This window comes from Chlorocebus sabaeus, chromosome 9 (assembly GCF_047675955.1).
Source record: "Chlorocebus sabaeus isolate Y175 chromosome 9, mChlSab1.0.hap1, whole genome shotgun sequence".
NCBI lineage: Eukaryota > Metazoa > Chordata > Mammalia > Primates > Cercopithecidae > Chlorocebus > Chlorocebus sabaeus.
In genome coordinates, this window is record NC_132912.1 from 127,291,835 (window position 1) to 127,317,632 (window position 25,798).

Here is a 25,798-nt window from a genome sequence, read left to right on the forward strand (position 1 = left end):
ATAAGGCCTGACATGGCCACTAACTCCTCAAATAAGAAAAGTCATTTAGCCTTTGGCATCCTAATCGGACAACTGCAGAAGGAAGTGCTTGTCTATCTACCAGATCAGCCCCTCCAAAAGACTAGTATTGGTTGTTATAGGGAAAGTCAGGCAGTCTGGAGCCGCATACTGCCCTCTGCCCAGGAGCAGCCAGCCATCAGCTCCCTTTGGTCTTCAGCCTTAAGGGAGGATGGGCTGCAGAGAGAAGAGTGGGCCTGGCCAAGGGAGGTGGTCATTCTGGAAACAAGAGAACAGGCTCTTGGCCTGAGCGTGGGCGTGCGGGAAGGAGCTGAGGGAGCACAGTGCTCCAAGGTCAAATGTCTGGGCTGCCTTCCAGGGGAGCAGCTAATGTTAGAACACTGGAAGGAAGAGCCCACTCGACAGAGGAAGGCACCAGGCAGAGTCGGGGAAAGGGGAACTGGACCCAGCCATGGCTGCTGGCCGTGCAAGCGAAGTCAGGGCCATGGGCACAGCTGAGCCTCAGGGCCATCTCTCCCCAGGCAGGTGGGCCCTGTGCTGGGAAAGGCAAAATGCTGAGCACTGGTCAGTCCTTTTTTTCCTTTTTTCCTCACACCTTTCTTTGAGGGAAAGGCAGTTGTTTCACCAGCATTTAGTTTTTTAAAACAGGGGAACCAGAGAAACATGGCATGAACCCCAAAGAAGGCTGGGAGGGAGACCAAGTCCTCACACCCCTCAACAGGCCTCAGAGTTGGCCACGAACTCCTCTTCCAGTGCCACATGACACCCAGGGTTGCGAGGACCCTGGTGACTTTCCCTTGCACGTTGAGACTTTCCCGCCTCTGTGACTGAGGCCTGACTCTGGGGACCCAGGGTGAGCTGCGCCTCTGGGGTCTGCTCCCATAATTCCAAAGTGGCCTGTGCTGATACCAGTCCCGGCCTCCCCCACAGTCATGCTCTCCTTTTAAATCTTAAACCTCTACTTGTCATCTTCTTAGTCTGATTAGAAAACAAAAGAAAATTTATTTTCCATCGTTCCTGTTGTTATCTTGATGGTATTTACACGGGGATGATGTTACCAGTTTAGGAAGCTAAAGCAAAACCCCGTCAACTTCCTCTGAACCTCTGCTGGCTGTTCAAAGCAAATGCTAGCATCAGCGTATCTCACATTCTGTCCTGTGGATGTCATCACTAGACTAAGATTATTTTCGGTATTTCTTCAGTTATTTACATCGTGTATCTCTCCCCAAAGCCTGGAGGGGCTCCAAGGTGATCACAGCCTCTGGAATAGGGCCCATGCGAGAAGGTGCTGGGGGAAGCAGACAAGGGCCTGGACTTGAAATCTGTGCCTGGGGCAGCCCCTCCCTGGGCTCTCTGAGCCACAGCTTCCTGTCTATAAATGGGGTAGAAATGGGTGCACCCCTGCCCCTCAGCAGGTAGCGTGAGGCTCAAGGACAGGGAGGAGGTACCTGGACCTCTGGGCATACAGTTTGGATGTTGTCCCCTCCAAATCTCATGTTGAAATGTAACCCCCAATGCTGGAGGCAGGGCCTGGGCGGGGGTGTTTGGGTCAAGGGAGCGGATCCCTCATGAATGGCTTGGTGGCCTCCCCATGGTAATCAGGGAGTCCTCGCTCTTCTAGTTCATGTGAGGGTTGGTAGTTTAACAGGTCTGGCACCTCCTCCCTTCCCTCTCACTCCCTCTCTCACCTCGTGATACACCTATTCTCCCCTCACCTTCTGCCGTGACTGGAAGCTTCCCTAGGCCTCACTAGAAACAGATGCAGATGCAATACTTTTCCATGCTTCTTTTTTTTCTTTTTTGAGACTGAGTCTTGCTCTGTCACCCAGGCTGGAGTGCAGTGGCGCAATCTCGGCTCACTGCAAGCTCCACCTTCCGGGTTCACACCATTCTCCTGCCTCAGGCTCCTGAGTAGGTGGGACTACTACTCAGGCACCCACCACCACACTCGGCTAATTTTTTGTATTTTCAGTAGAGACGGGGTTTCACCGTGTTAGCCAGGACGGTCTCAATCTCCTGACCTCGTGATCCGCCTGCCTCAGCCTCCCAAAGTGCTGGGATTACAGGCTTGAGCCACTGCGCCTGGCCGGTGCCATACTTCTTATACAGCCTGCAGAACCATGAGCCAAGTAAACTTCTTTTCTTTATAAATTACCCAACCTCAGGTATTCCTTACAGCAACATGATATGAACTAACACATTTCCCAAGACCCTCAGCATAGCCGCACCCCCAACATCTTCCTGCTGGCCCACGCTATAGGGCACGCAGCACTGAGCTGGGCCGGGCCAAGCACTGGCACCCAGTCACTGTGTTCTGGGCGAATCAGCAAACTGAGCAATGAGAAAGCCCTTCTCCAACAGGGCTGTTCCCCACAACAGAGCTCTCATCTGGAGCCAAGGGGAAAGAAAAGGAGGAGGAAGACAGATGGGCCCAACACTGGGTGGTTCTGGGCCTGGACAGGTCAGTAACAAAAAGCAGCAGAAAGAAGGATACTTTCCAACAAAGCAAGGGAGAGTTCAGGAAGAAAGCACAGATTCTAATCTGTGAGGCCACAAGAGAACACGTGGTAGAATCCCTTCCAGCAAAGCTGCCTGCTCTCCCCTGACTGCTTTCCCTTTCTGAGTTTTCCTTCCCTGGCTAGGGCTGGGAGGCCATGCTCCTCCTGGCAGGGACTCAGGCCACACCTCTTGGAAGAGCAGCTCAGCTGACGTTGGGCCCACATGTCCTGGAAACAACTCTGAAGCCAACACCAGGCAGTCCCACCCTGAGAAGGGACCAAGCACAGAGGCGGCCACTGCAGCCAACAGCACAGCTGGACCCGGGAAGGGCTCCTCCCTCAGGACCTCCAGATGGATCCTCACCCTTGAGGTCTCTTCTTTTTGGTCAGAGCTACTCTAGTCACACCCACTCAGTCGTGAACTGGAGCAGCAGCCAGAGAGAGAGTAAGACAATGGTGAATGAGAAGAGGCCAGGCGACAGGAACCTGCAAGCTCATCCATCCACAAACATCCACTGAGCACCTGCTAGGCGCTGGGCCCCGTGCATTCAGCAACAAGCAAGAGAGACATCCCCTGTCTTCACAAAGCTCCCATTCTAGTATAAGGACTCGGTCAAGATCCATAAGGACATGTTTAAAAGTGCCAAGTACCTAAGAGGGAAAAAGATAGGAAAAGAGGAGAGAAAGTGTGGTGGGGGTAAGCGGTGGGAGCTGGTGCTGGGACTGAACTATAGGTTGAGTGGCCAGAGAAGGAAGGAGGGAGGGAGCATGTCCTACTGTGGGGAGAGAGCTCCAGGCCAAGGAAAAAGTGCAAAGGCCTGAGGCAGGCTCACACTTAGCGTGTTGGAACAGGGAGGCCAGTGGGGACCAAGCAGAGGGGGCAGAGTGGCAGATATGAGGTCAGAGCAGTCACATGGACAAGAATACACGGGGCCACATACATCCTAGTAAGGGCTGGGTGTTTGCTAAGCATTCAGTGTAAAGCCAGTGGAAGCTTCTGCGCAGTGGAGGACAGCTCTGACTGGGATTCTCTGGCTGCTGGGCGGAGAACAGGTTAAAAAGAGCCAGAGGCAGGGGACCAGTTACCACAAGAATCCATGTGAGAGAACAGCAGGTGGAACCAGGGTGGTGGCAGTGGGGCTGGTAAGAAGTAATCACATTACACAGCAAATGTGAACTGGAAAGAAAGGGGTGGTGGCAGAAGAGCTGAATGGTCACAGCAGCTCTACTCCTTGCTGCAGTGACCAAGGCTGCCATCGAGCAAACACACCTCAGGTGCCTGCTGTCTGCCCTGCCCCAGTAGTGCTGGGGACGTGGGGAGAAGCAAAGCTGAGTCTCTACCCTTGCAGCTGGGGGTGACACCCCATGGAGACCTCACAGGCTGAGGCCCACGAGCAGAGTAGCACCAGTGTCATGCCTGGTAAGGGCTGGAGAGACCTGACTGAGGGAGGGCCGCCAAGACTGGCGTCCAGACACCAGGCAGTGGGCAGAGGCCTGAACGCAGGCTCAGGAAGTGGGGCTGGAGGGGTTGGAGGGAAAGGGGAGGTGCAGCCAGTGAGACAGTTACTGCCTGCTCCAGGCTGCAGCTGCCTCATTTGTAAAACGAGGAGGCTAGACCCAGTGGTTTCTAAGCCACTTCTTCCCACCCTTCAAGGCCAAATCAAGTATCCCTGCTCTGCAAGGCCTTCCCTGGTGTGCTACAGCCAGGCTGGCCCTGCTCCTCTACACGCCCTGGGCTTCCCGTGGGCTTCAGCTACGAGTTCTTGTTCATGGGATCCTCAAGTTGTCACTGTATTCACAGCTCTCCAGACACCCTCTCTCTAGACCCAGAGCTTCTCAAGGGTGAGAAGTACAGGGCCTGGCTCTGGCTCATCCTGTTCCCCAAACTCCTCCAGCCTAGTGCCCAACACACGGAAGGCGCTCTGTGAGGCCTGCGAAAAGAATACAGATCTCGGTGGCTTTCCCAAGCTCCTGACACAGGCAGAGACCTAGGTCTTATCTGCTCAAGGTCTGGTTTCACTGGCATGAGATAGGGGAAGGCGGCCCACCAAGGAGGCTTAGCATGGGTCCTCGCGAGGGGCTGTGAAGGGCGCCAGGAGGGGTCCTGGGTGAGGCGACCCTGGGCATTTGGGCCCTTCCTGACCACGGAAGCTGCAGAGAGTTCCAAAGACCTGCCCATCTCCGCAAGACTGCTTATGACTGAGCATGGCTTCTCGCTCCCTCCACAGGCGAGCAGCCCCCACTCACATCTGAGAACTGGGCTTCGAAGGACAGGTCTGCTGACAGGGTTCAGCTATTGAAGGCTGGTTTGCTTGCAGTCTCAGACGGCCGAGTTAGCTACTCTCTGCACTAGTCCACCACATGGTCCAGGGCGGGCAGGGCGAACCACCTTTGGCAGAGGGTGGCTGTTGCCATAGCTCAGCACACCGTCCTTCCCCATCGTCTCCCACTCTTGACGTTCCTGAGGCAGCACCACCCTTCAGAGGGATAGGCTTATCTTAGCCCCCATTCAGGGCACCACCCCTCTCTGGAAACCACCTCCCCTTAACGGGTAGAGACAGAAGGAATGTCAGTCCTGGCCTGGCAGGCTGCAGCACCACACTTGCTATTATTTACCAGGGGATAGCCTCCCCTCCTCATTCACCAGATGACCTCAAATCTGAGCTGACTTCCTTCCTTCCAGTGAGTTGTCAGTCAAGCTCTGCTCCTGTGCTCTGTCGCCCCAGCCCAGGACGCCTCACAGAGCTTTGCTCTTGGGGGCTCTGGACTCAATGTGCTAAGCCTGGGTGCTCAGTCCACAGCCCTATCTGTACATCAGGCCTCAGAAATGGTCAGGGAAAGCAGGAAGCCTGCCAGGTCCTCACCAGTTCAGGGCTGAAGGTCCCGCATGCGATGGAGTCAGCTCCCCGGGTGCTGAGGCTTTCACTTAGGACCATCACCATGATAAGGGCCTCAGGCGCTGGGCTCCATCCCAGGGTGGGTATCAGCCATCTTCACTTGGGCAGACTTGGGCTGGGTACCTCCTGGGGAATTGATGTCAGCAGAAACAGCTCCTCATTGGCCGCTCACCCTTGGGGTGGGGCCGTTCCGGGAAATGGCCAAGTGTGGTCAACTCCCTGGAAAGACAAAAGAAAAGCAAAAGGATTCAGGACTAAGAAAGACCAAGGCCCTGAGAGTCACCCCTCCCACAGTACTGGAAACCCCAGGGGATTGGAACCACCTCTCTGCTAGCAAAGGAGATGTACTCAGGGAGAGTCACCAAGGCCCAGAGTTACCTTCTCAGAGCTCCCCACACCCCTGCCAGGCCAGCCTTGGGCTGCCTCACTTGTAAAATGGCCTGGTGGGTAGAACAACAGATTGGGGTCCAGCCACGTGATACCTTTAAGATCTATCTCAGGGTCTGGGTGGCTAACAATCTGCTGTCCCTGCAGCATACTCAAGTCACGTGACATCTTACCACTGAGTTGGCTTTACAGGCAGCTTTAGCACACACCAGGATGCATTAAAGTAGGCCAAGGGTCAGAACATGCCTCATCCCCACATCCACACCAAATGGGTCAGCCCTCAGGCAGCCAACTGGCAGCAGGGGACCAGCAGTCAGCATGCTGGCTCCCTTCTCCACCCAGTTATGAACAGAAGCTACTGGAACAATAAGGAGGGTCCATTTAAAAAGGCATATATTTGGCCAGGCATGGTGACTCATGCCTGTAATCCCAGCACTTTGGGAGGTTGAGGCAGGTGGATCACCAGAGGTCAGGAGGTCGAGACCAGCCTGGTCAACATGGTGAAACCCCATCTCTACTAAAAATACAAAAAATTAGCTGGGTGTGGTGGCATGCACTGTAATTGCAGCTACTTGGGAGGCTGAGGCAGGAGAATCGCTTGAACCTGGGAGGCAGAGGTTGCAGTGAGCCAAGATCGCACCACTGCGCTCCAGGTTGGGCAACAAGAGTGAAACTCCATTCCCCCACCAAAAAAAAAAGGCATACATTTCTGGTCCTTGGAAGTGCCACATTTCAACATCAACATCTTTGCAACACTGGGGGCCTTCACAGCTTTGTCATCTTCCCCAGAAAGAACTAAACTAAGTGAGCTTCCAGCAGTGATGGGACCCACTCAGCACTGCCATTCTGCACAGCCTGTCCGCAGCCCCTCTCCGATAACCCACCACCATTTCCCAGCAAGCAAATGAAGAAAGAGTGCAGCCTTCAGTTCAGGTTTGAAAAATCCCTCCTTACAAACTCATATCTCTGATTCTATTTCCCCACGCAGCTAAACCTTCAAAGAAAGTCACACAGATACAAGGAACCTGAGGGTCACCACCAAAAAGTAAAAAAGAACGATGATAATAGTATTAAATAGAAAAGCAGCTCCTAATCTGTCATCAGAAACAAACTGCTCAACACAGGAAAACATTTTAGAATCTGCTGCTCTGTGTAAAAATTAATTGCACCCTGGTATTTACTTGCTGTCCAGATTGTAAATCATATTTTCCTGTTTACTTCAATTAGACTTTACAGTGGGTGTTATTGAAATTGCTCAATTACAGGCCAGCTGGCAAGCACAGGAAAATTACCTTCTACTGTTCTTCGAAAACAAGGTTCATCCAAAGTGCAAAAGCAGGGAAGGGGAGGAGGGAAATCAATACATGTTCCAAAGCTTGACTGTTCAGGAAGAGAGCCCAAGGGAGGCTGAAGATTCCCAGGTCTCATTGAGAGATCTGGTGCACAGGTTCAACACCACATCAATCTAGAAGTGACACGTTCTGACCAACTGTGGTCTGTTCAAGGAAAGAGTTTCAGACCACTCCTGCAAGTTCTGGCCAGGCAGCTGGGTTCAGGAACAGGCCAGAGAGGTGCTCCTGGATTTGCCTTTCAAAGCAGCCTTTTGTGTCTCCTCAGTGGAGGAAGCCTAATGGCAGCCATCATCTTTCTATGTGTGAGCCCCAATTCAGCTCTCAGGCAGCCAGCCTTAGGCACAAGGCCTGGGAGGTGAGCTGCCTGTTCCCTCCACCCTCATTTCCATCCTCTCTAGGAAGCCAGGTGAGTTCAGTAGCTACAGAGGCTCAGATCCTGAGTCAAGCACAACTGAGTTGGAATACCAGCTCTTGAAATACATTGTTTGAGTGGCCTTTGCCAAGTTACTCTCAGAGCCTCAGTTTCCCTCTCTGTACAACAGGGAAAACAGTGCTTGCCTCACAAGGTTACTGTATCTGATGAAAACAGAGCCCAAGTCCTTTGCACGCTGCCTCGCTCATCCAGGTGAGTGCTCAATCAACAGCAGCTACTGCTAGCAGTTTCATGGGGGAGGCTGGGAATCCAGATCCTCTTCTCGGCAATGGACGCCCAAGCGGCCATCCTCTCAAACGTGTTTAAAGAGAAACGAGCTAAATTCTGTCAATAAGGGCCTGGCTATATGATGGCCCATCCCTCTGATGAAGCAGGAGGAGGCCGGTAAGAATGAAACTGTGGAAGTCTGTCACCATGGGAACACATCAGCCCATCCAGACACAGCTCTGCATAAAGCAGGAAGCCAGAACGAAGCAAAGATGGGGCGGCCCAGCTCTCTCCAGCTCCATCCCCAGCAGAGTCCCGACAAGGGGCCAGGGCTCAGAGAGGCAGGAGAAGCACCAAAAGCGCATGGGTAACTGGGTGGTCAGCACATGTGACAGGCATGGAAAGGAGAAGGCAGGTGTAGCACAATCCCTGCCCTGGGGGGTCTCACAGAGAGTGCAGTGACCCAGCCAACACATTTCAGAGGCAGGCAGAAAGGGGGACGTGAAGTCAGAGGTAGGCTTTAAAGAGACTCCTTTGCACTGTAAGAGCCCAAGAGTGGGGACAACCTCGATGCCTGCAAACAAGGCGAACTGGTTAAATAAATTACGGTGTTGTTACATAAGGGAATACCATGTGGCCTTCAAAAATACTATAATAAGCCAGTTCAAACTGTACAGATATGAAACAATCTCCAAGAAATGCTATAAAGTGACAAAGGCAAGAAGAGCCGAGTCCACTAGCCTGAGCGACAGAGTGAGTCTCCGCCTCAAAAACAAACAAACAAACAAACAAGGAGTCCAGCACGGTCCCACACAGTGGTTGCCTGGAGAAGGGAATGATGGTTCTGGAGAGGAACCACGTCCAACCCTATGTGAGGTCTGAATATTCCATCCCACGTCCGCCCATGGTACTTTTAGTTCTTAAGAAACAGGCAAGATTTCATCAGGAAGGGCAGGGCACCCAGGCAGAGGGAAGGGTGTAAGCAAGGCATGGCCGCCGGGCCAGCCTCGGAGTATGGGAATGGTGAGAACGCTGGTGGCTGGCACACAGGGCACGCAGAGGGCATAGCAGCAGGATGGCAGCTAGAGAGAGACTCAAATCAGACCTAGGGCTCCGAATGTCACACTCAGTGGAGACCTTATCATTGCGGCTGTGGGGGCTCCCGAAGGAAATTAGAAGCTGGAGTTGGCTGCTTTGATCTGTTAGGAGAGCAATTTTTTCTGAACCCTTTGCAACACCTACCACAATCCCTCACATACCCTAACAGCTCAAAACACATTTCCGGAATCGAGCTAAATTGTAGCAACATCTGAAATGATCTGGGCAGGTTCTCAGAATTTGTGAGGCGAATCCAGACCAGCAGAGCCCAGCACGATCTAGAATTTCCTGGGATTCCTATGACCCGTGGGCCTGGCCTGGCCAACTTCACTGCGGAATGCCAGGACCAGGCCGGAGACTTCGAGCCCAGTCTGCAAACACGGTCAGGGTCTTCTCAAAGAGAAGCCGGGGGCACGGCCAGGAAAAAGACAGTAACTGGGTGATCCCACAGGGGGCAAGGTGGAAGCCTCGCAAAGCCCTCCCACAGGCCACCTCTGGGGCACAGACCCTGCCATGGTCTAGTGGGTTTTCTCTTAACCTATATCAAGAATCACTTCTATCTATTGAGCACCTACTAGCTACCAGGCACTTTACACACATTAGCCACAAGCCAGGTTGAATTATCCCCATTTTACAGCCATATACAGCAACTCACCCAGGGTCCGGGTTCAAAGCTGGGATGTGAACCCTGGTGAGCCAGCACCCAGGTCTGCACTTCCCACCAGTGCCTTGCCCCTCCATCCCCTAAAAAACCCCTTCAAATGCCCATTCAAACAACTACCAGCAAGAGTTCTCCTTTGCATTTATTCCAGAGAGATGAAGATTTACGTTCGCACACAAATGTTTGTAACAGCTCTTTATTCATAACAGCCCAAACCAGGAGATACTCTAGAGACCCTTCGCTCAATGAATAATTAAACAAAACGTGGCAGGGCACAGCCACACTGTGGAATACTACTCGGCAATAAAAAGGAATCAACCAGAGACACACGCCACAACCTGGATGAGCCTCCAGAGACTCATGCAGAGTGAAAGAGCCAGTCCCCAAAGGCTCACTATTCTAGGAGTCCATTTATATCCCTTTCTTAAAATGACAAAATTATAGAATTAGTGCAGAGACGAATGGCTGTCAGGGGTTGGGGATGGGGCGTGGGAGCAGGAGGGAAATGGGCATGGCTGGGAAAAGGCAGCGGGAGGGATCCTTGGAGATGGAGATACTCTGTGTCTCAACTGTATCCGTGACAATTTTCTGCTTGTGATACTGCATTAGTTTGGTAGGATGTTACCATTAGGGAACAGTGAGTAAGGGGTATGTGAGATTTCTCTGTATTATTTCCTGTAACTGCATGAGTGTAAATGATCTCCAAAAAAAAAAAAAAAAAAAAAAAAAAAAAAAATTAAATAAATCCCAGCCGGCGCGGTGGCTCACGCCTGTAATCCCAACACTTTGGGAGGCCGAGGTGGGCGGATCACGAGGTCAGCAGATCGAGACCATCTTGGCTAACACGGTGAAACTCCGTCTCCACTAAAAATACAAAAAAATTAGCTGGACATGGTGGCGGGCGCCTGTAGTCCCAGCTACTGGGCAGGCTGAGGCAAGAGAATGGTGTGAACCCAGGAGGCGGAGCTTGCAGTGAGCTGAGATGGCGCCACTGCACTCCAGCCTGGGAGACAGAGCAAGACTCCACCTCAAAAAAATAAAAAAATTTAAAAAAAATCCCAATCTATGCATTTATCAAAATTCATAGAACTAACCACCAAAAGACTGTATTAGGCTACATATAAATTTTTAAAACTTTTTTTAAAGCCCACTGATTATACCAGGGAGGCCATGTGCAAGAGGAGGCAGGGGAACGTGTGTGTGCTGTGGAATTTGGCAGCCCCGGCCTTTGCCATAAAATCACTTGACTTCAGTTTCCTCATCTTTAAAACGGGGGTGAGGCTCGTCACAGTGGCTCACACCAGTGATCTCAGCATTTGAGAGGTTGAAGCAAAAGGACTGCTTGAGACCAGGAGTTCAAGACCAGCCTAGGCAACACGGCAAGACTTCCATCTCTACAAAAAATAAAAACTAAAACAAAAATAGCCAGGCGTGGGAGTGTATGCCTGTAGTCCCAGCTACTCAGAAGTCTGAGGCAAAATCGCTTGAGCCCAGGAGTTTGAGGTTACAAATGAGCTATGATCATGCTACTGCACTCCAGCCTGGTGGTTGAGGGAGACCTTGTATCAAAAGAAATAATTAAGCTGGGTGCAGTGGGTCATGCCTGTAATCCCAGCACTACGGGAGGCTGACGTTGGTGGATCACTCGAAGTCAGGAGTTCAAGACCAGCTTGGCCAACATGGTGAAACCCCAACTCTACTAAAAATATAAAAATTAGCTGGGCATGGTGGTGCATGCCTGTAATCCCAGCTACTCAGGAGGCTGAAGCACAGGAAACACGTGAATCTGGGAGGCAGAGGCTGCAGTGAGCCAAGATTACACCACTGTACTCTAGCCTGGGCCACAGAGCAATACTCTGTCTCAAAAAATAATAGTAACTGTTATTATTATTAATTAAATAAACACAGTGAGGATAATACCTTTGCCCTGGGGCTGCTGGGAGATCTAAATAAGAAAACACATATAAAAGAGCTCGGCACAGAGAAGGCCAGGCATTGGTGTCCGTTCCCCTTTGCACAAGTAGCAATCGTGGGCCGCACTCTCATTGGGCACCATCCTTGCATCTCGACTGCAGTTTTCCTTGCCCTGTATTTAAGTCTTGTATTGTCACTTCCCAGTCCCCGCATTCACCTCCCACCTCTCTCCCGTGACTCCCTGGGCAGTGCTCATGATAGGGGGCCTCCAGCCTGCCTCCATACACAGCTAGGGCTACCCAGTATCTGCCAAAGGAGGGCTGGGTAAGGGTCTCCCCTTGGTTGGCACCCCAACCCGATCATGGGGACACAGTGCTCTCTGACTCAACCCCAGGAGCTCCTACTCAATGACTCATCTTCACCAGGATTTCCACTGAAAAGAGCAAAAAGCAAGGTCAGACTTTCCATTGATCCATGTGTATGCTCCCTGGGTGCAGACAAGGTGGCAGAGGGCCCCTGCCCACCTCCCAAGTCCTCACCTCAAAAGTGCATCTGCCCAAGAACAGCCCCAAACTCGCCAGCATTGTGCCCAAAGCAAGGCCTATGGGTGGGAGGGCACACACACAGGTGGCTGCTGCCGTGGTCAGCAAGATGCCCCGGGCCCAGAGCCTACCTCCACCTCCATGTGCCCCACACAGCCACACTTCTAGCCACAGCCCTCCACCCTCACCTCCATTCCCCTCTCCCTGGGCATCCACCAGAGGCTGGGTTCTTCTCAGCTAATCCTCTCACGTTCCTATGAACAGGCATTATGGTTGGCAGCATGCATATTTTCCAGATGGGAAGATTGAGGCTCCAAGAAAAGAAATCAAGTCATTTGCCCAATATCCTACAGCTAGCAGGGGCAAGACCAGGATTCAAATCCCCAGGCCACTCTGTCTCTGACACCACAGAAACAGGGGAGAAAGCTTTGCTCTCACACAAGTTCTTGCTAACATGAAATTTTCTTGCTTTTGTTCTACAGTCTTCAATATGTCTTCCATTGTTTGCCACCACTGAACACAGCTGTCTGCTATCACTGTGGCCTGGGACTCTCAGCTTCCAGCAAGTGGGAGCCCCACCTGGCTCATCCACTTCAAAAGAGGATTGCATGCTAATGAATTAATACATACAAGAAAGTGTTGCAAACTCTACAATCCTATATAAATCTTAAGAAGATTGGAGGAGTTTACCAAATGCTCTGTAATGCATTTTGAAGGGCTATCCCTTAAAAGAAACTGACCATACGAGAAATCATCAAGACAAGTTTTTCCTTCTTTTAGTGTCTTTATTTAGTCTGTACTTACTACTCGCACATGTTAGTTTCACAGTTAATTTTACCACCTTAAAAACAGGACTCAGATCAAAACCCAAACATGAACTTAGCCACTGACAGTGATTTTCCTGGTGGCTCACGGAAGCCATTGCTCTCAGAGCTTCCATTTCCCCCTCCCATTCAGCAAAGGAAATGGGAGGGAAAGACAGCAATTCCGCAAGGTCTTTGTGCACTTTGAAACTTTTGTAGCTTCAGTTGTTGGTGTGACAAAAGCCATCTGTAGACAGAATCTAGAAGCAAGTATATGAACATTTGGGGAAGGGTGTTGCTTAGTGGGTCATGATGTCTCCTGCCAAATTCTGTGACAACCCAAAAGTGCAAGAAGGGTTCCGAGAGGAGCCGAATGCTGCAGTCAAGCTTCATATCCACCAAGACAAAGGGATTTAATCTGCTTGGGGACGATTCCGCTCGCTGATTTTATATACTAACTAAGTCATCTGAGTCTAAAGGATAAAAGTTAAAAGCTGCCTAAGAACTTTATCCAGGGCCTCTACTTTCCCAGACTAAGTTGATACTGGAAAGACAGTCTGGTGTTTCAACCAGAGGACAGAGCCCACGAATGTGCAGCTTCCATACTATAGTGAACATTTCAACGACCCCGCAGCCGGGGTTCCCATGTCTTCAGGTCCTACTGAGAAAAACTAACAGACAGACCTGCCGGTACCACCCTCAACGGACAGAAAAAAAGAGGCAAAGAAAACCCCTTTCATCAGTACTTTGCTAGTGCAGAAGTAACAGGTGACACAGAGCCTACCTCTTAACGCAGCATGAGTAAAATACTAGCCATAGCAACAGGGCCGGGCCCTGTGCTTACCGCAACCTCAGAGTATCCCTGTCAGAGGGCACTACTGTTATCCCATTTTACAGAGGGGGAAACTGAAGCCCAGGCTCAAGGTCACCCAGTTGTGAACAAGGCACAAAGATTCAACCCACATCTACTGAACTCCAAAGTCTTTGTCTTAACACCTGGACCCCACTACTCCAGGATCTGTAAGTTTCATTGTTAATCATCCCTTCAGTACTTGATTTGTCAGCTAAATGATCAAATGCCAAAGCAGGCACCAATTCTGCAATATACACACTCTCTAATACAGCCCATCCTAAGGTGTCCCAGCCAAATATCAACCTTCTGGAACTGATGTTGAAACATGGTATTAGGGGTTCCACTGCAGGCAGGAAAAATGGGCAGATGACGAGTATCTTGGAGAGGGTAGAAGTGGGACAGGAAGTCATCACTTTCCATTTTTAACTGCATGGATGTACAGACGTGCTGGATAACTTGCAAAGGGTGAAGTGTCTCCCAGGAAGCTCAGGGTGCTTCTGGGCCTGCAGGGAGTCCCAATGGCTTCTTGCAACCCCAGCTGGAACCTGTATCCATCTGTCCCTATCTCCCCAGGTCCTGTGCCTCCTGCCTCTGCCTCCACCACAGCCACCCTGCCCTTCTCTCAAAGTTCATTTCCAGGTTGTTTGTGGGGAGCCCTCCCCTCCACGTGTGCAGCCTAGGTGTGGCCCTCCCTCAGTCATCCTGTGGCCTCAGCACACAGCCTGCCCACAGCAGCAACCTGACTGATGCCTATCTGCTACGTCAGTATCACAGCAAGAGCACTGAACTTGAGTCCACGCTCAGCCTAGCTCAGTCCCAGAGGAGCTGCAGGGCCCTGGCTGAGCTCTGTAACTTTGCTCAGCTTTCTGCCTTTGTAACAGGTAAGAAGTCACCCTTGTTCTGCCCGCCTCAGCTATAAGTTAAGGAGGTAACGCCCTGTAGGTGGGGGCACTACAAAAATATCCCTAGAAACACTGAAATCCTTAGGCAGGCACAATTCCTAGCAGGGCACAGACCCTTATTAAATGCTCATAAATTGGATAAAAGCATCTCGTCTTCACAGCTACAGCATTAGCTTCCAGGGGCCAAGAATATGCTTTTGAGTCCTCCAAGCACCTCGCTCCTGCAAGTGGGCTGGTGGACATTCGCAGGGCGAGTGAGAGTGGCTGGCTGCAGGCATGAAGCACCTGCTGTCCCTAGACAGAGAGGGCATACTCACCCCTCCCTCATCCCTCCCTCCATAGGAAGGTGTGTCCTTGGAGGTGCTTTCTTCAGTAACTGGGGCTAAAACATATTCCCTGATCTAGTCCTTCAGGTAATCAAAGGCTGCCAAAGGCCACACTTGGGGAAGGACTGGGAGTCACACTACACAGCTTGAAAGAGACTTGACCTGTGTCCCTGGCTGAACAAAGTGGCCCAAGCTCCCCTATGTGTCTCCTTAATGGAAGGGGGGAAAGCAAAACAAGACAAAACAGTAAACTGAGCTGCTGAACCAAATCGGAACTCTGCTCTCCTGGACTTTTCAATGTTGTAGGGATTTTCTGCTTTTTAAAGCAAATAACATTTCAAGAGGAGGGGGAGGAATGACATTATTCAGGGACATAAAAGTGCTGAGATCCAAAAAGCCAAAACAAATCTGAACATGGGAATGAGACAGCCCATGTAGTTTCTTGAAACTGAAGCCAACTGCATGCATGACTTGTCAAGAGTTCATTTATCAGTGAAAAACAACTGACAGACGAGGTTCCTATACGCACTCCCGTAATTCTCACGACCGCTCGTGTACTTTTAACCCACAAACACTATGAAAGAAGAGCTTGCTCTAGACTGGACGTTGCTTGATACACTCAGAAGGAAGAAGACAGGGACAAGAGGCACAGAGAGAGGAGAACTCACACTTACCGAGTGGCCACAGAGCTAGATGCCGCCTTCTGCTCCAAACCAGAGGAAGGGAAAGAATGGGAAGAGAATCAGAAGACAATGAGGAGACTGCAGCAGGCCCCAAAGATAATCTACTATCATGTTAAGCCACTTAGCCTAAGACAACCATGACCTGTTCTTCAGTCAGACCTATTTACAAGTATACTGAATTTACTTAAACCATGACTAAAAACCCACAGAAGAGGGGTGAAAAAAAAAGATTTAAAAACAAAAATGGAAAGACCCAAACAAAAGGCTGTGTGGCCTAGGTGGATCAAGCAGGACTTAGGGGATGGGGGCTCTGGGCCTGACAGTGCCACTTACTGGCTCTGCCCAATTTGCCAAGTTATTTCCCTCCTCGGAGCCTCAGTGCCCTCACGTGTCAAATGGGATGCTGGGCCAGATAAGTTGTTTCTGACTAGTGAGACTGTAACTGCAGTCACATATCAGGTATGTGGCTTTAACCAGGTCTTTATGCCTCTCTGGGCCTCAGTTTCCTCATGTGTCATAGGCAAATGGCAGCTCTGGAGAGAGCATGAAAATCAATAGATTTGAAGGTGCTGAATGAACTATGAGAAAGGACAGTAAGTTGATGATGCCCGTCTTGGATCAACTGCTATGCTGGCCTTTCCAGTCCCACTCAGACCTGACATGCAGTTCAAGGTCCAGGAAACTGGACAAAGGCAAAGGCCAAATCCTTACTTGCTGCCATCAAGTGCCCTGGCTATGACCTTCCATAAAGCAGAGTCAGAAGCAGGCCACAGTGACATTCTTGCAATGGGTGGGACAGAGGTAGGGAGGAGGTGGTGTTGCAGAACCAGCCCCCTCTCTTACATATCCATGGGGTGAGGATGGGGATGTATGCATGATTGCATATTCCGAGTCTAATCTTTACGCATACAGGGGCATCTTGGTGTCATTCAATGACAACCTGATTTACAGGAGTTTCTTAGAGAGCCAGGAAGTTAGCCAGTGACCAGTTTTGACATCTTCATCTTCTACCTCTCAGGACAAGAATCTCCTTTTCCTTTACAAAATGTTTATGGGCTCTCGGACTCTCCCTCTCCTGCAGGACACTCCACCCCCAGCCCAGGCTACACACACAGCTTTCCTACCGGTGCAGCTCCAGTCGCTCAGCAGGCAGGGAGAAGCATTCCCGTCGGTGTCTACAGCTCTCACAGAACCCCCAGAGCCACTGCACAGAGGGAAGGTAATCTCTCAGCAGCTGGGCCTTAGAACACAGCTGCGAGGGCAGTGATCTCTTTATCTAGGAGGCCTGCAGTCTGGGACCCCAACACACTGGTTGAAGACAATATCACACTGGGACATGACAGGTGATGCAAGAAGATCCCAACAAGCTCTGTAAGAACTGCTATAGGCACGAGAGGCACCAGGTTGCCCATTTGCCACCCACTCATCAGAGGTCACATCCTAACCTCAGCTCACACTTCAGGACTTCCCCCTTCCTGAACTGACTGAGTCATATCTACCAACCTACAGGGTCTGTTGTAGAAATTAATCAGACAGGCTCATCAATCACATGGTAAGCCTTCCGCCTTCTCCCCTCTACCCCCACATCACGCTGCAAGCTCTACCACGCATTCGAGAATGCCATCATCTGCCAAAACAAAACTGGAGGGACTCTAAGCTGACAGGCAGGTCTGTCATATGACAAGTATACCCGAGCTCTGTGGCACCTCTCAGGTCAAACAGCCAAAGCTATCTACCTGACTCCTACTGCAGAGGAGGGTTCTGGAGGGCAGGATAAACTCTAGTAAGACTACTCCCACCAGCAGCCACAGCACAATGGCGGGGGAGCTGCTGCATGTGTAACAACAGCCATCTGTCTATACACAGATCAAAATAGCACCAGATTCTTGCCTCTTAAGGCAGAGAAAGAGATTCCTGCAAAGAAGAGCTTCACCACCAGGCGCTGTGGCTCACGCCTACAATCCCTGCACTTTGGCAGGCTGAGGCAGGTGAACTGCTTGAGCCCAAGAGTTCAAGACCAGCTGGGCAACATGAAGAAATCCCCATCTCTATAAAAAATTTTAAAAATAGTCCAGCATGGTGGCACACACCTGTGGTCCCAGCTACACAGGAGGCTGAGTAGGGAGGATCACTTGAGCCAGGAAGGTCGAGGCTGCAGTGAGCTATGATAGTACCACTTCACTACAGCTTAAGTGACAGAGAAAGATCCTGTCTCGCAAAAAAATAAAAAAAGAAGAAGAAGAAAGCCTTCATGGAGTCCTAAGTCAAAGCTAAGTCCAGGCATGTGGCTTTAAATTACTTAGAACCGGCCAGGGAATTAAGAAGTCTGGGGGAACAGCTGCTCAACGGGTCTTGAGCTCCTTCTTTATTTTTTGGCATGCCATGGGGGTGGGGGAACAGGAGAAGAAAGGGGCACCTCATTTGTAAACACTTGCCCCACTTCCTTCTAAGCACTCTGGATATGACAATCAGGCCTCCTGACAGGGCAAAGACCTGGATGGAGGAGTGTTAAAGACGAAATTACACAGCCAACCAGAGTCACCCGGCTTAAAAGCAAACACCTTGGGATGCCAAGGTGAACTCTTCTAGGCTTTTCGTTACAGATCTAAGCAAGACTCAAAAGACTCCGGAAGAGTTAACCCAACTTCCAAAAATGAGTAATCATCTTCCTCATTAGAAATGGCCCAGGCTCCAGAAACAAAGATTCATCCTATTGTTTGTCCGCAGCACACCCCAAAGTGCTTGACGGACTGCCAAGTACACCAGCTGCAGCTGTAGCTGTCACTGTCCCCCTAGTGGAGCCATCTGAACCAGGCTTGGGTGTACTTCCCTTGCTCTCAGGAAGCTCATTCACTAAGTCAGCAGCAAAACTCTAAAGCCAGGACTCTGAGCACTCCTCCACGCACCTCCCAAACCAAACGTGGACTGGCCTTCACCTCGCTGTGGAAAAGGGTTCTTCCCCAGTGTCATCTGGATGGAGGAGTTAAAAAATGTGCAGGAGAAGGAAAGGTTACACATCAAACCACCAACACAGCCAGGCACAGTGGCTCACACCTATAATCCCAGCACTTTGGGAGGCCAAGGCTGGCGGATCGCCTGAGGTCAGGAGTTCGAGACCAGCCTGGCCAACATGGTGAAACCCTGTATCTACTAAAAATACAAAAATAGCCAGGTATGGTGGTGGGCGCCTGTAATCCCAGCTACTAGGGAGGCTGAGGCAGAACTGCTTGAACCTGGGAGGTGGAGGTTGCAATGAGCCGAGATCACGCCATCGTACTCCAGCCTGGGTGACAAGAGCGAGACTTCATCTAAAAAAATAAAAAATAAAAACCACCAACACTAGCCACCTCGATCAGGAGCAGATCCAAGGGAGGTGGCACAGATGATGTTCTCAGACTTAAAAATAACAATAATACCAGCCTAGGCAATATAGTGAGACCTCATCTTGACAAAAAATAAATTAGCCAGGCATGGTGGCATGTGCCTGCAGCCCCAGATACTCAGGAGGTGGAAGCAAGAGAATCACTTAGGTAAGCCAAGGCTGCAGTGAGCCCTGATCACATCACTGCACTCCAGCCTGGGCAACCAAGTGAGATCCTATCTCAGAAAATAATAATTTTTTTAAAGTCATAAAATGTAAAAACAAAAAAAGAAACCCTATCAGACTGAATAGCTGGATGGGATCAGAATGGATGAAATTTAACTAGTACTGGTCAGAGGCTGGCATTGAAGCACCAAAACCCAGTTTCCAGTGTGCTGATGAATAGTTAACAGCACGCCACAAACCCTGACAAAAGCCTGCCTGGCAGGCAATTGTGCCCATTCATTCAACAAACCCTTACTGAGTGACTACTTTGTGACTGCTGGGATGATGATAGGGGTTGAAGACACTAACATACATAAGCCACAGTCTCCACTCCCACGGAAGTGAAAACTGTTAACAACTGATGGATGAGTGAAATAAAAACTAAATAAAAATGCACTAAAAGGCAGACAATATTTTTTAAATAGCATGATAAAAATAGCATGATAAAATAACTGGGACCGCTAAAGTTCAGAAATCTGGACCGGCCGCGGTGGCTCACACCTGTAATCCCAGCACTTTGGGAGGCCAAGGCGGGTGGATGGCTTGAGCTCAGGAGTTCGAGACCAGCCTAGGAAACTTGGTGAAACGCATCTCTACCAAAAATAAAAACAACTTAGCTGGGCATGGTGGTGCATGCCTGCAGACCCAGCTACTCGGGAGGCTGGGGTGGGAAGACTGCTTGAGCCCGAGAAGCGGAGGTTGCGGTGAGTCTGGATCATGCCGCTGCAGTCCAGCCTTGGGGACAGAGTAAGAACCCATCTCAAAAGATAAAGTTCATAAACTTGCATCACAACCTTCATGGGATGGCACAAAGTCACCCTGCGGTCTCTCCCTCCCATACCCTGGCAGGTCCTCCGCCTGGACAGACTCTTACTCAGTTCAATTGTTAATAAATCAACAAACTATTGACTAGAACTGTGATGTTCACGAGGCCCAAGTCTAGCAAGTGCCAGAGGTGGCATCCACATCCACAAGGCGCCAGCATACAACGCTGGCAGAGTCGCACTGCAGGCCTCGGTTCTGGCTGGCCCTGTCCTGCAGGGCATGGCCTGAAGGTCAGAGTCTGTAAGGGAGTCTCCCCGAGCAACACCAACCACACCCCTGGGCGAACCTTGCTTCCAGAGACCACACTGGGCCAGGTCTCCTTTCGCAGAGGTTACTTATGGGAGACAGTAAAGGAGTAAGACAGCGTCCCCAAAACTCAGCAGAATCCAACTTAAAAGTCACTTGCCTTTCACAAGGAAAAATAAGTCAACCTCTAGAGAAATGAGCGTAAAACACAACCTGCCCGTGTCCTCGTGCAGTTCTATCCTCCTTACTCACTCTCCCTGTGAACACATGTGCCTCAAGTGCCAAATCAGCCTGCCCTGCAGACTGTCCTACTCATGAGCAAAATAATACATATCGTCTCGTTAGGCACAGCCAAGGTGGGAAGTGACCTAACTGCCTAACAGGAAGGACAGGATAAAAACACACTGCAACACCATGCAAAGGACAAAACACAGCTTTCTAAGAGGCTATGAGAATATGTGGAAGCTTAAAAAATTTTGATGTCATAGAAGTAAAAAGCAGAACAGAGGGGACTAGAGGCTGGGAAGGGTAGGGGGAAGGCGGGGAATAGGAAGAGATTTGTTAAAGGATACAAAAATACAGCCAGATAGGAGAAGTAAGTTCTAGTGTTCTCTAGCACTGTAGGATGACTAGAGTTAACAATATTATATAGTTTCAAATAGTTACAAGAAAGATATTGAACATTCCTGACACAAAGAAATGATAACCGTTTGAGATGTGGATATGCTAATCACCCGGAGCCCATCATCATACATTATATGTGTCGCAACATCACTATGCACCCCATAAATAGGTACAATTATGTGCCAATTTAAATTTTAATTTTAAAAATTAAAAAAAAAAAAAAAAAAAAAGGCTTCAGGAGCCTAACACGTCCAAAGAGGAAACCATCTTCAGGTACAGTGCTAAGCAGAAAACCAAAGATCAGAACCATGGGTATATTAAGCTCCCATTTGGGTGAAACTAAATAAAGAATTGTGCCAGTAATACAGAAGTCCTGGAAGGATACAAAGGAAACGTAACATAAAAGCTGTCTTCCGGGAGGGGAAATGGGTAGCTGGGAACAGAGATGAGAGAAGACTCTTCAAGAAATGGATTTTTGTATGTTTTGAATTTTGAACCAAACGAGGTATTGACTTTCACAAGAAATAGGTAATATTTTCTAAAATCAAAAATATAAAAAACACTGTATTTTTATATACATATTTGTGCGTGTATATATCTGTATATTCTTGCACATGCATATGGAATATCTCTGGGAGGACAAACAAGAAAATGGCATTAGGAGCTCCCCCCAGGAAGGAGGGAGACGTGTAGCTGGGGACAGGGATGAGGAAACTGCTTTTCACTGCTGAGTTTGTACACATCCACATACTGCCTATTCTTAAAACATTCTGGAGTTCTCCAAATACCACATGCAGTTTCCTGCCTCCAGGCCTCTGCTCATGCTGGTCTCTGGGGCTAGACCTTGCCGCCTGCTTCCGCTGTTCCCTGCTGCCCTCTCAGCCTCCAGACTCTCTAATCTCATCTTTTAAACTCAGTTCAGGTGTCACCACCTCCAGGAAGACCTCCACACCCCACGCTGAGTCAGGTCACGCACTCTGCCTCTGTGCAGAATGCAGAGCTTGAATCACAGGGCCATGAAACGAACCAGTGAGCTGCCGCCCCAACAGACTGTGTGCTTCTGGAGGGCATGAGCCCAGCCTCAGTCCCCTGAGCCCCCAGAACCTGGCACAAAGAGCTGCTCAGGAAGTGTCTGCCGAAACAAAGAACACGATCACCACATTAAGTCAAGTCTCAACGTTCTTGGTGCCAAAGATACTGAAATCTCTCTTGCTTGCGGGGGGTTTCCGACAGCTATCAAAATGTTGTTAACACTAATCCCAAGCACTGCACCTCCCGATCCACGGAGGGGCTGAGCTCAAAGTTTTCTGGGTTCCACAGCAGCACAGCATAACAGGAAAACACAGTGACCAGCACAAAAACCCCTGTATCTGATCATGCTCACACCTCCTCAGGAACCTGCAAACACTCATCAGAGTTTCTGTGGGCGGGAGGGTGGCCAGCAGCCCTCTCACACCCAACCATGGGAAAACCGAGAGCCCAGGGCCCTGCCCTAACAGCCTTGTTTTCTATGTTCTTCTTTTAGGAGGAAGAATCTTGCTGCAGTCAGGGCCTGATGTGAGGGAGGCAGCACTTGCAGGGCCGGCCCTGGGCCAGGCAGAGCCTGGACAGACCAGGCCTCTGCAGGAACCCCAGTGGGACAGGGAGGGCCAAGGTCTTGGGAGCCTCCACAGAGAGCAAAAAGGGTCAAGGGGAAGATTATATACACATGTGATGCTGCACTCCTTAGAACAGACTTTTACTCAGAAACAAAAAGTATTTCTAGGTGACTGTAGTTAAACTGGCAACTCTCATGCACGCCCTGTGTCGTGCTTCTCTCTGGACAGTATTTCCTCCCGGCATCAGTCTCGTCCCAAGTCCAACACACACCAGGCTGGCTGTGCTAGGGACTGAGGGATGATGGCAGGTAATACATAAATAAGTTCATGTAAACAGCAAGTGTTCAATTAGGTTTCCCACAAGGCATGGCATGTCATATGATAATAAATCCACACAGAGGAGTGAGCCTGGAATTCCAAGTGGGGTGGTAAAGATCTGGGGAGATTTCCTAGAGGAAGCAGCAGGAGTGTTGGGCAGGAGTTCAATGCCAGAGACGGGGTGAGGGTATTCTATTAGGATGCTGCTAAATGACAGGTCTGACACTCCAGCAAGCTAGGGGCATGGGGCTGGGGGTGGAGGGCCCCTTCCCAGCTTTTGATGGAAGGGGCCTCAGGATGCCCAGACAGGTCAGCCGCCACAGAATCAGCCAGTGCCAGCGCTCTCACAAGGCCCAGGCAGGGGAAGCTCCGCACACCAGACAGCCACAAGCCGCCACCCTGCTCCCTGCCTCCCATCACTCTGTTTCTCTCCACCTCTCAGCGGTCTGCCCTCCCAGAGCTCTCCTGCCTGAATAGCAGGCAAACAAGCGGAGCTGGGGGCACGGGGAGGTGCACAGGCTGGTGGTTTACTCAGCTGAACAAAGCCAGGTGACCCAGGGGCTTCTAAGAGGTCATCCCAAACGTCCTTCTTTTGTAAATGGCAGCATAAAGGTAGGAAGCTGCAAAACAGTGATTTCCATCCCCCAGTATACCAACAGTCCAGCCCTGACCCAAGCAGCTCGCCCAGAATGCCGACAGACAATACAGTAATTGTGTTCTCCCTTGGGGAATGGGAGTGGCCACACACAGCCCCATACGAGAATGTCACGATCATCTCAGACTCCCGAGTTACAAATATGTGATCAAGGCATGTGCTGGGCACGCGCTTCCCACGTGTTTTCGTGGATATGAAAGCACAAGGGCCAACGTGCCCAGCTGCTGGGGACTGGGAGCTGCAGAAGGCAGAGTACTGGGGCAAGGAGAAAACCACACAGAAACGCTCCATTCAAAGCCATGACTGAGTCAGTGTCCCCTTGTTTCTGAGGAGCGAGAGTAGCAGGGGGAACACTCCTTGACAAAACAATACTATGAGCAAAACTGCAAGGCCAGGCAAAGCCAGTGGCTGCCCGCCACCTCCCAGTGACTACATCTGGAGCTAAAGACACAAGACCAGCAGTTCACTCTGGACAACTAAAACCCCCAAATGAGAGGAAACCACCACTAACCACTTAGATGTGCCCACTGGCTGAATGTATGGACTCCAACACTCCACGTCCTGGCTCTGGGCCTGCTTCCCCAGATGGTGAGGGTCTCTCACCTCCAGCAGCCCTGGCTAGGCTCAGGTGTCATCAGGTAAGGGAAAGAAAGGGTACAGCAGTTGATTCTGGACATGGTTAAGCACTCTATTTCCCATCACTGCACAGAGACACTGATTTCAGGGCACCTGAAACAAAGGGCGCCCAGCCTTGGACCTACGGCCGTGAGTGGGAAGCCTCGTGAAGCATTCTCGAGTACAGGGTAACCTGCTGTGTCCATGACAGCTCTGTCAGTTCGACCCAAACACAGCCTGTCTTTGGTGAGAACGGGCAAAATCAACCTATCTGGGAAACCAAAAGCTCAAAACTCAAAATCACCAAGGCTGCCTCTATTAGTATCTGGGTTCCAGGTGGAGGGTGGAAACCGAGATGGATAGTGGATGGTGTGTGTTAGTGACAGAATTACCTAAAGGTAGGAAATCAATGTGTCTCCAGCTATCACGGTGGAGAGTCTGAAGACAGCTTCCACGAAGATGGCTGAATGGAAAACAAAACATCTCTGGGAATCTAGTTTCAAGTTTCCCAGAAAATAAGACACAGTGGGGAAAATGCAAGGAAAGATGAGCCTCATATGCCAGGCAGCTGAGACCCACACAGGCCAATCCACATCCTTGCTGGGGGGAACACTGGGGTATCTGGCACCTGCTTCAGCAATGTGCACTGGTTCTCCAAGCGTGGACCCCGGATCAGTAGAGAATTGCCTGGGAACTCATTAGAAAGGCAAAGTTTCAGTCCCCAACCCCAGACAAACTGAATGAGGGGTGGGACCCAGCAACTGTGCTTAGTTAAGCCCTCCAGGTTGAGTCCGGTAGTCCCTAAAGTTTGAAAAACACATTTTTACTGGATTTGGTACCTAAAACCCTAGTAACTGGGAGGACAATTTTGCAGATGAGAAAATTGGGATCCATAAAAATTGAGTTTCTTGCAAAAGTGATGAGGTCAGAATTGGACAGGTGACCTACTATCCACCCCCAGCACGTCCTCTGGCCAGGCCCTGGAAATCTAAATCTAGATCAAGATGATCCTTGGCCTTCAGGAGTTCCAACAGTCCCTAGAATGCACTGAAGGAGGAGAACAGTGGCATTGTCAGAGCCTTGGGGCCCCTTCTCAAGGCTCTTGGCCCAGCAGAATCAGAGGCTGAACCAACCACCCAGGCGCACAATGCCCTGACCAGTAGGTGAGAAGGAGGCAGGTGAGGATGCCGTGTTTCTGCTGCAAATAAAAGGGGTGGGAAGGGCTTTCAGGCAATGGATTGACAGGCTACATTTTTCAAATTCAGCAAACCATTTGGAATGACACCAAGAATCCCAAAGGTTGACTAGGCGGTGAAATATGTGTGAGAATCAGAAGGAAACAAAAAGTCACAGAATAGTTGCCACAAGAAGAGGCAAAAACAGGGTTGAGTGAAAAAGATAAATAACAGGAGGGACTGCTATTAGATACTTGAAGAAATATGAACAGAACACCTCAATTCTTTGAAAAATATTAATTACCATCTGGCGAATCTTTACTTTACTTCCACTTGCTGTATTGGGTCTCTGTCAAAAGAATGAGCTAGAAGAATGAGCTGAGATGCATGTTTCATCTACCCTAAGAAATGTGTCTAACACCAGAAGTTATCTACTTGGTACACAGCAGCTAGGCTGCCTATCATGAGAATTTAAAAATTAAATCTTTATTTGTAAAAAATCCCTTGCAGTATCTATTAAAATCCAGAAGGCACTTTTTATTTATTTAGTTACTTATTTATTTTTGGAGACAGGGTCTCACT

General features: G+C 50.1%; 2 protein-coding genes across 2 annotated transcripts in view; both read right to left on the bottom strand.

Annotated features, from left to right (window-relative positions):
• FAM53B (family with sequence similarity 53 member B) overlaps positions 1-5,484 on the bottom strand; it is an 87,875-nt gene extending 82,391 nt beyond the window's left edge. The window contains exon 1 of the mRNA XM_007964346.3: positions 5,381-5,484. Coding sequence (XP_007962537.2) covers positions 5,381-5,458 — 78 coding nt within the window. The 5' untranslated portion in view covers positions 5,459-5,484. The remainder of the gene's footprint in view (positions 1-5,380) is intronic.
• Positions 5,485-5,526: 42 nt separating this feature from the next.
• The window catches only part of EEF1AKMT2 (EEF1A lysine methyltransferase 2), an 84,683-nt gene continuing 64,411 nt past the window's right edge, over positions 5,527-25,798 (bottom strand). The window contains exon 7 of the mRNA XM_073019443.1: positions 5,527-5,632. The gene's annotated coding sequence lies outside the window, so the exon portion shown is untranslated. The remainder of the gene's footprint in view (positions 5,633-25,798) is intronic.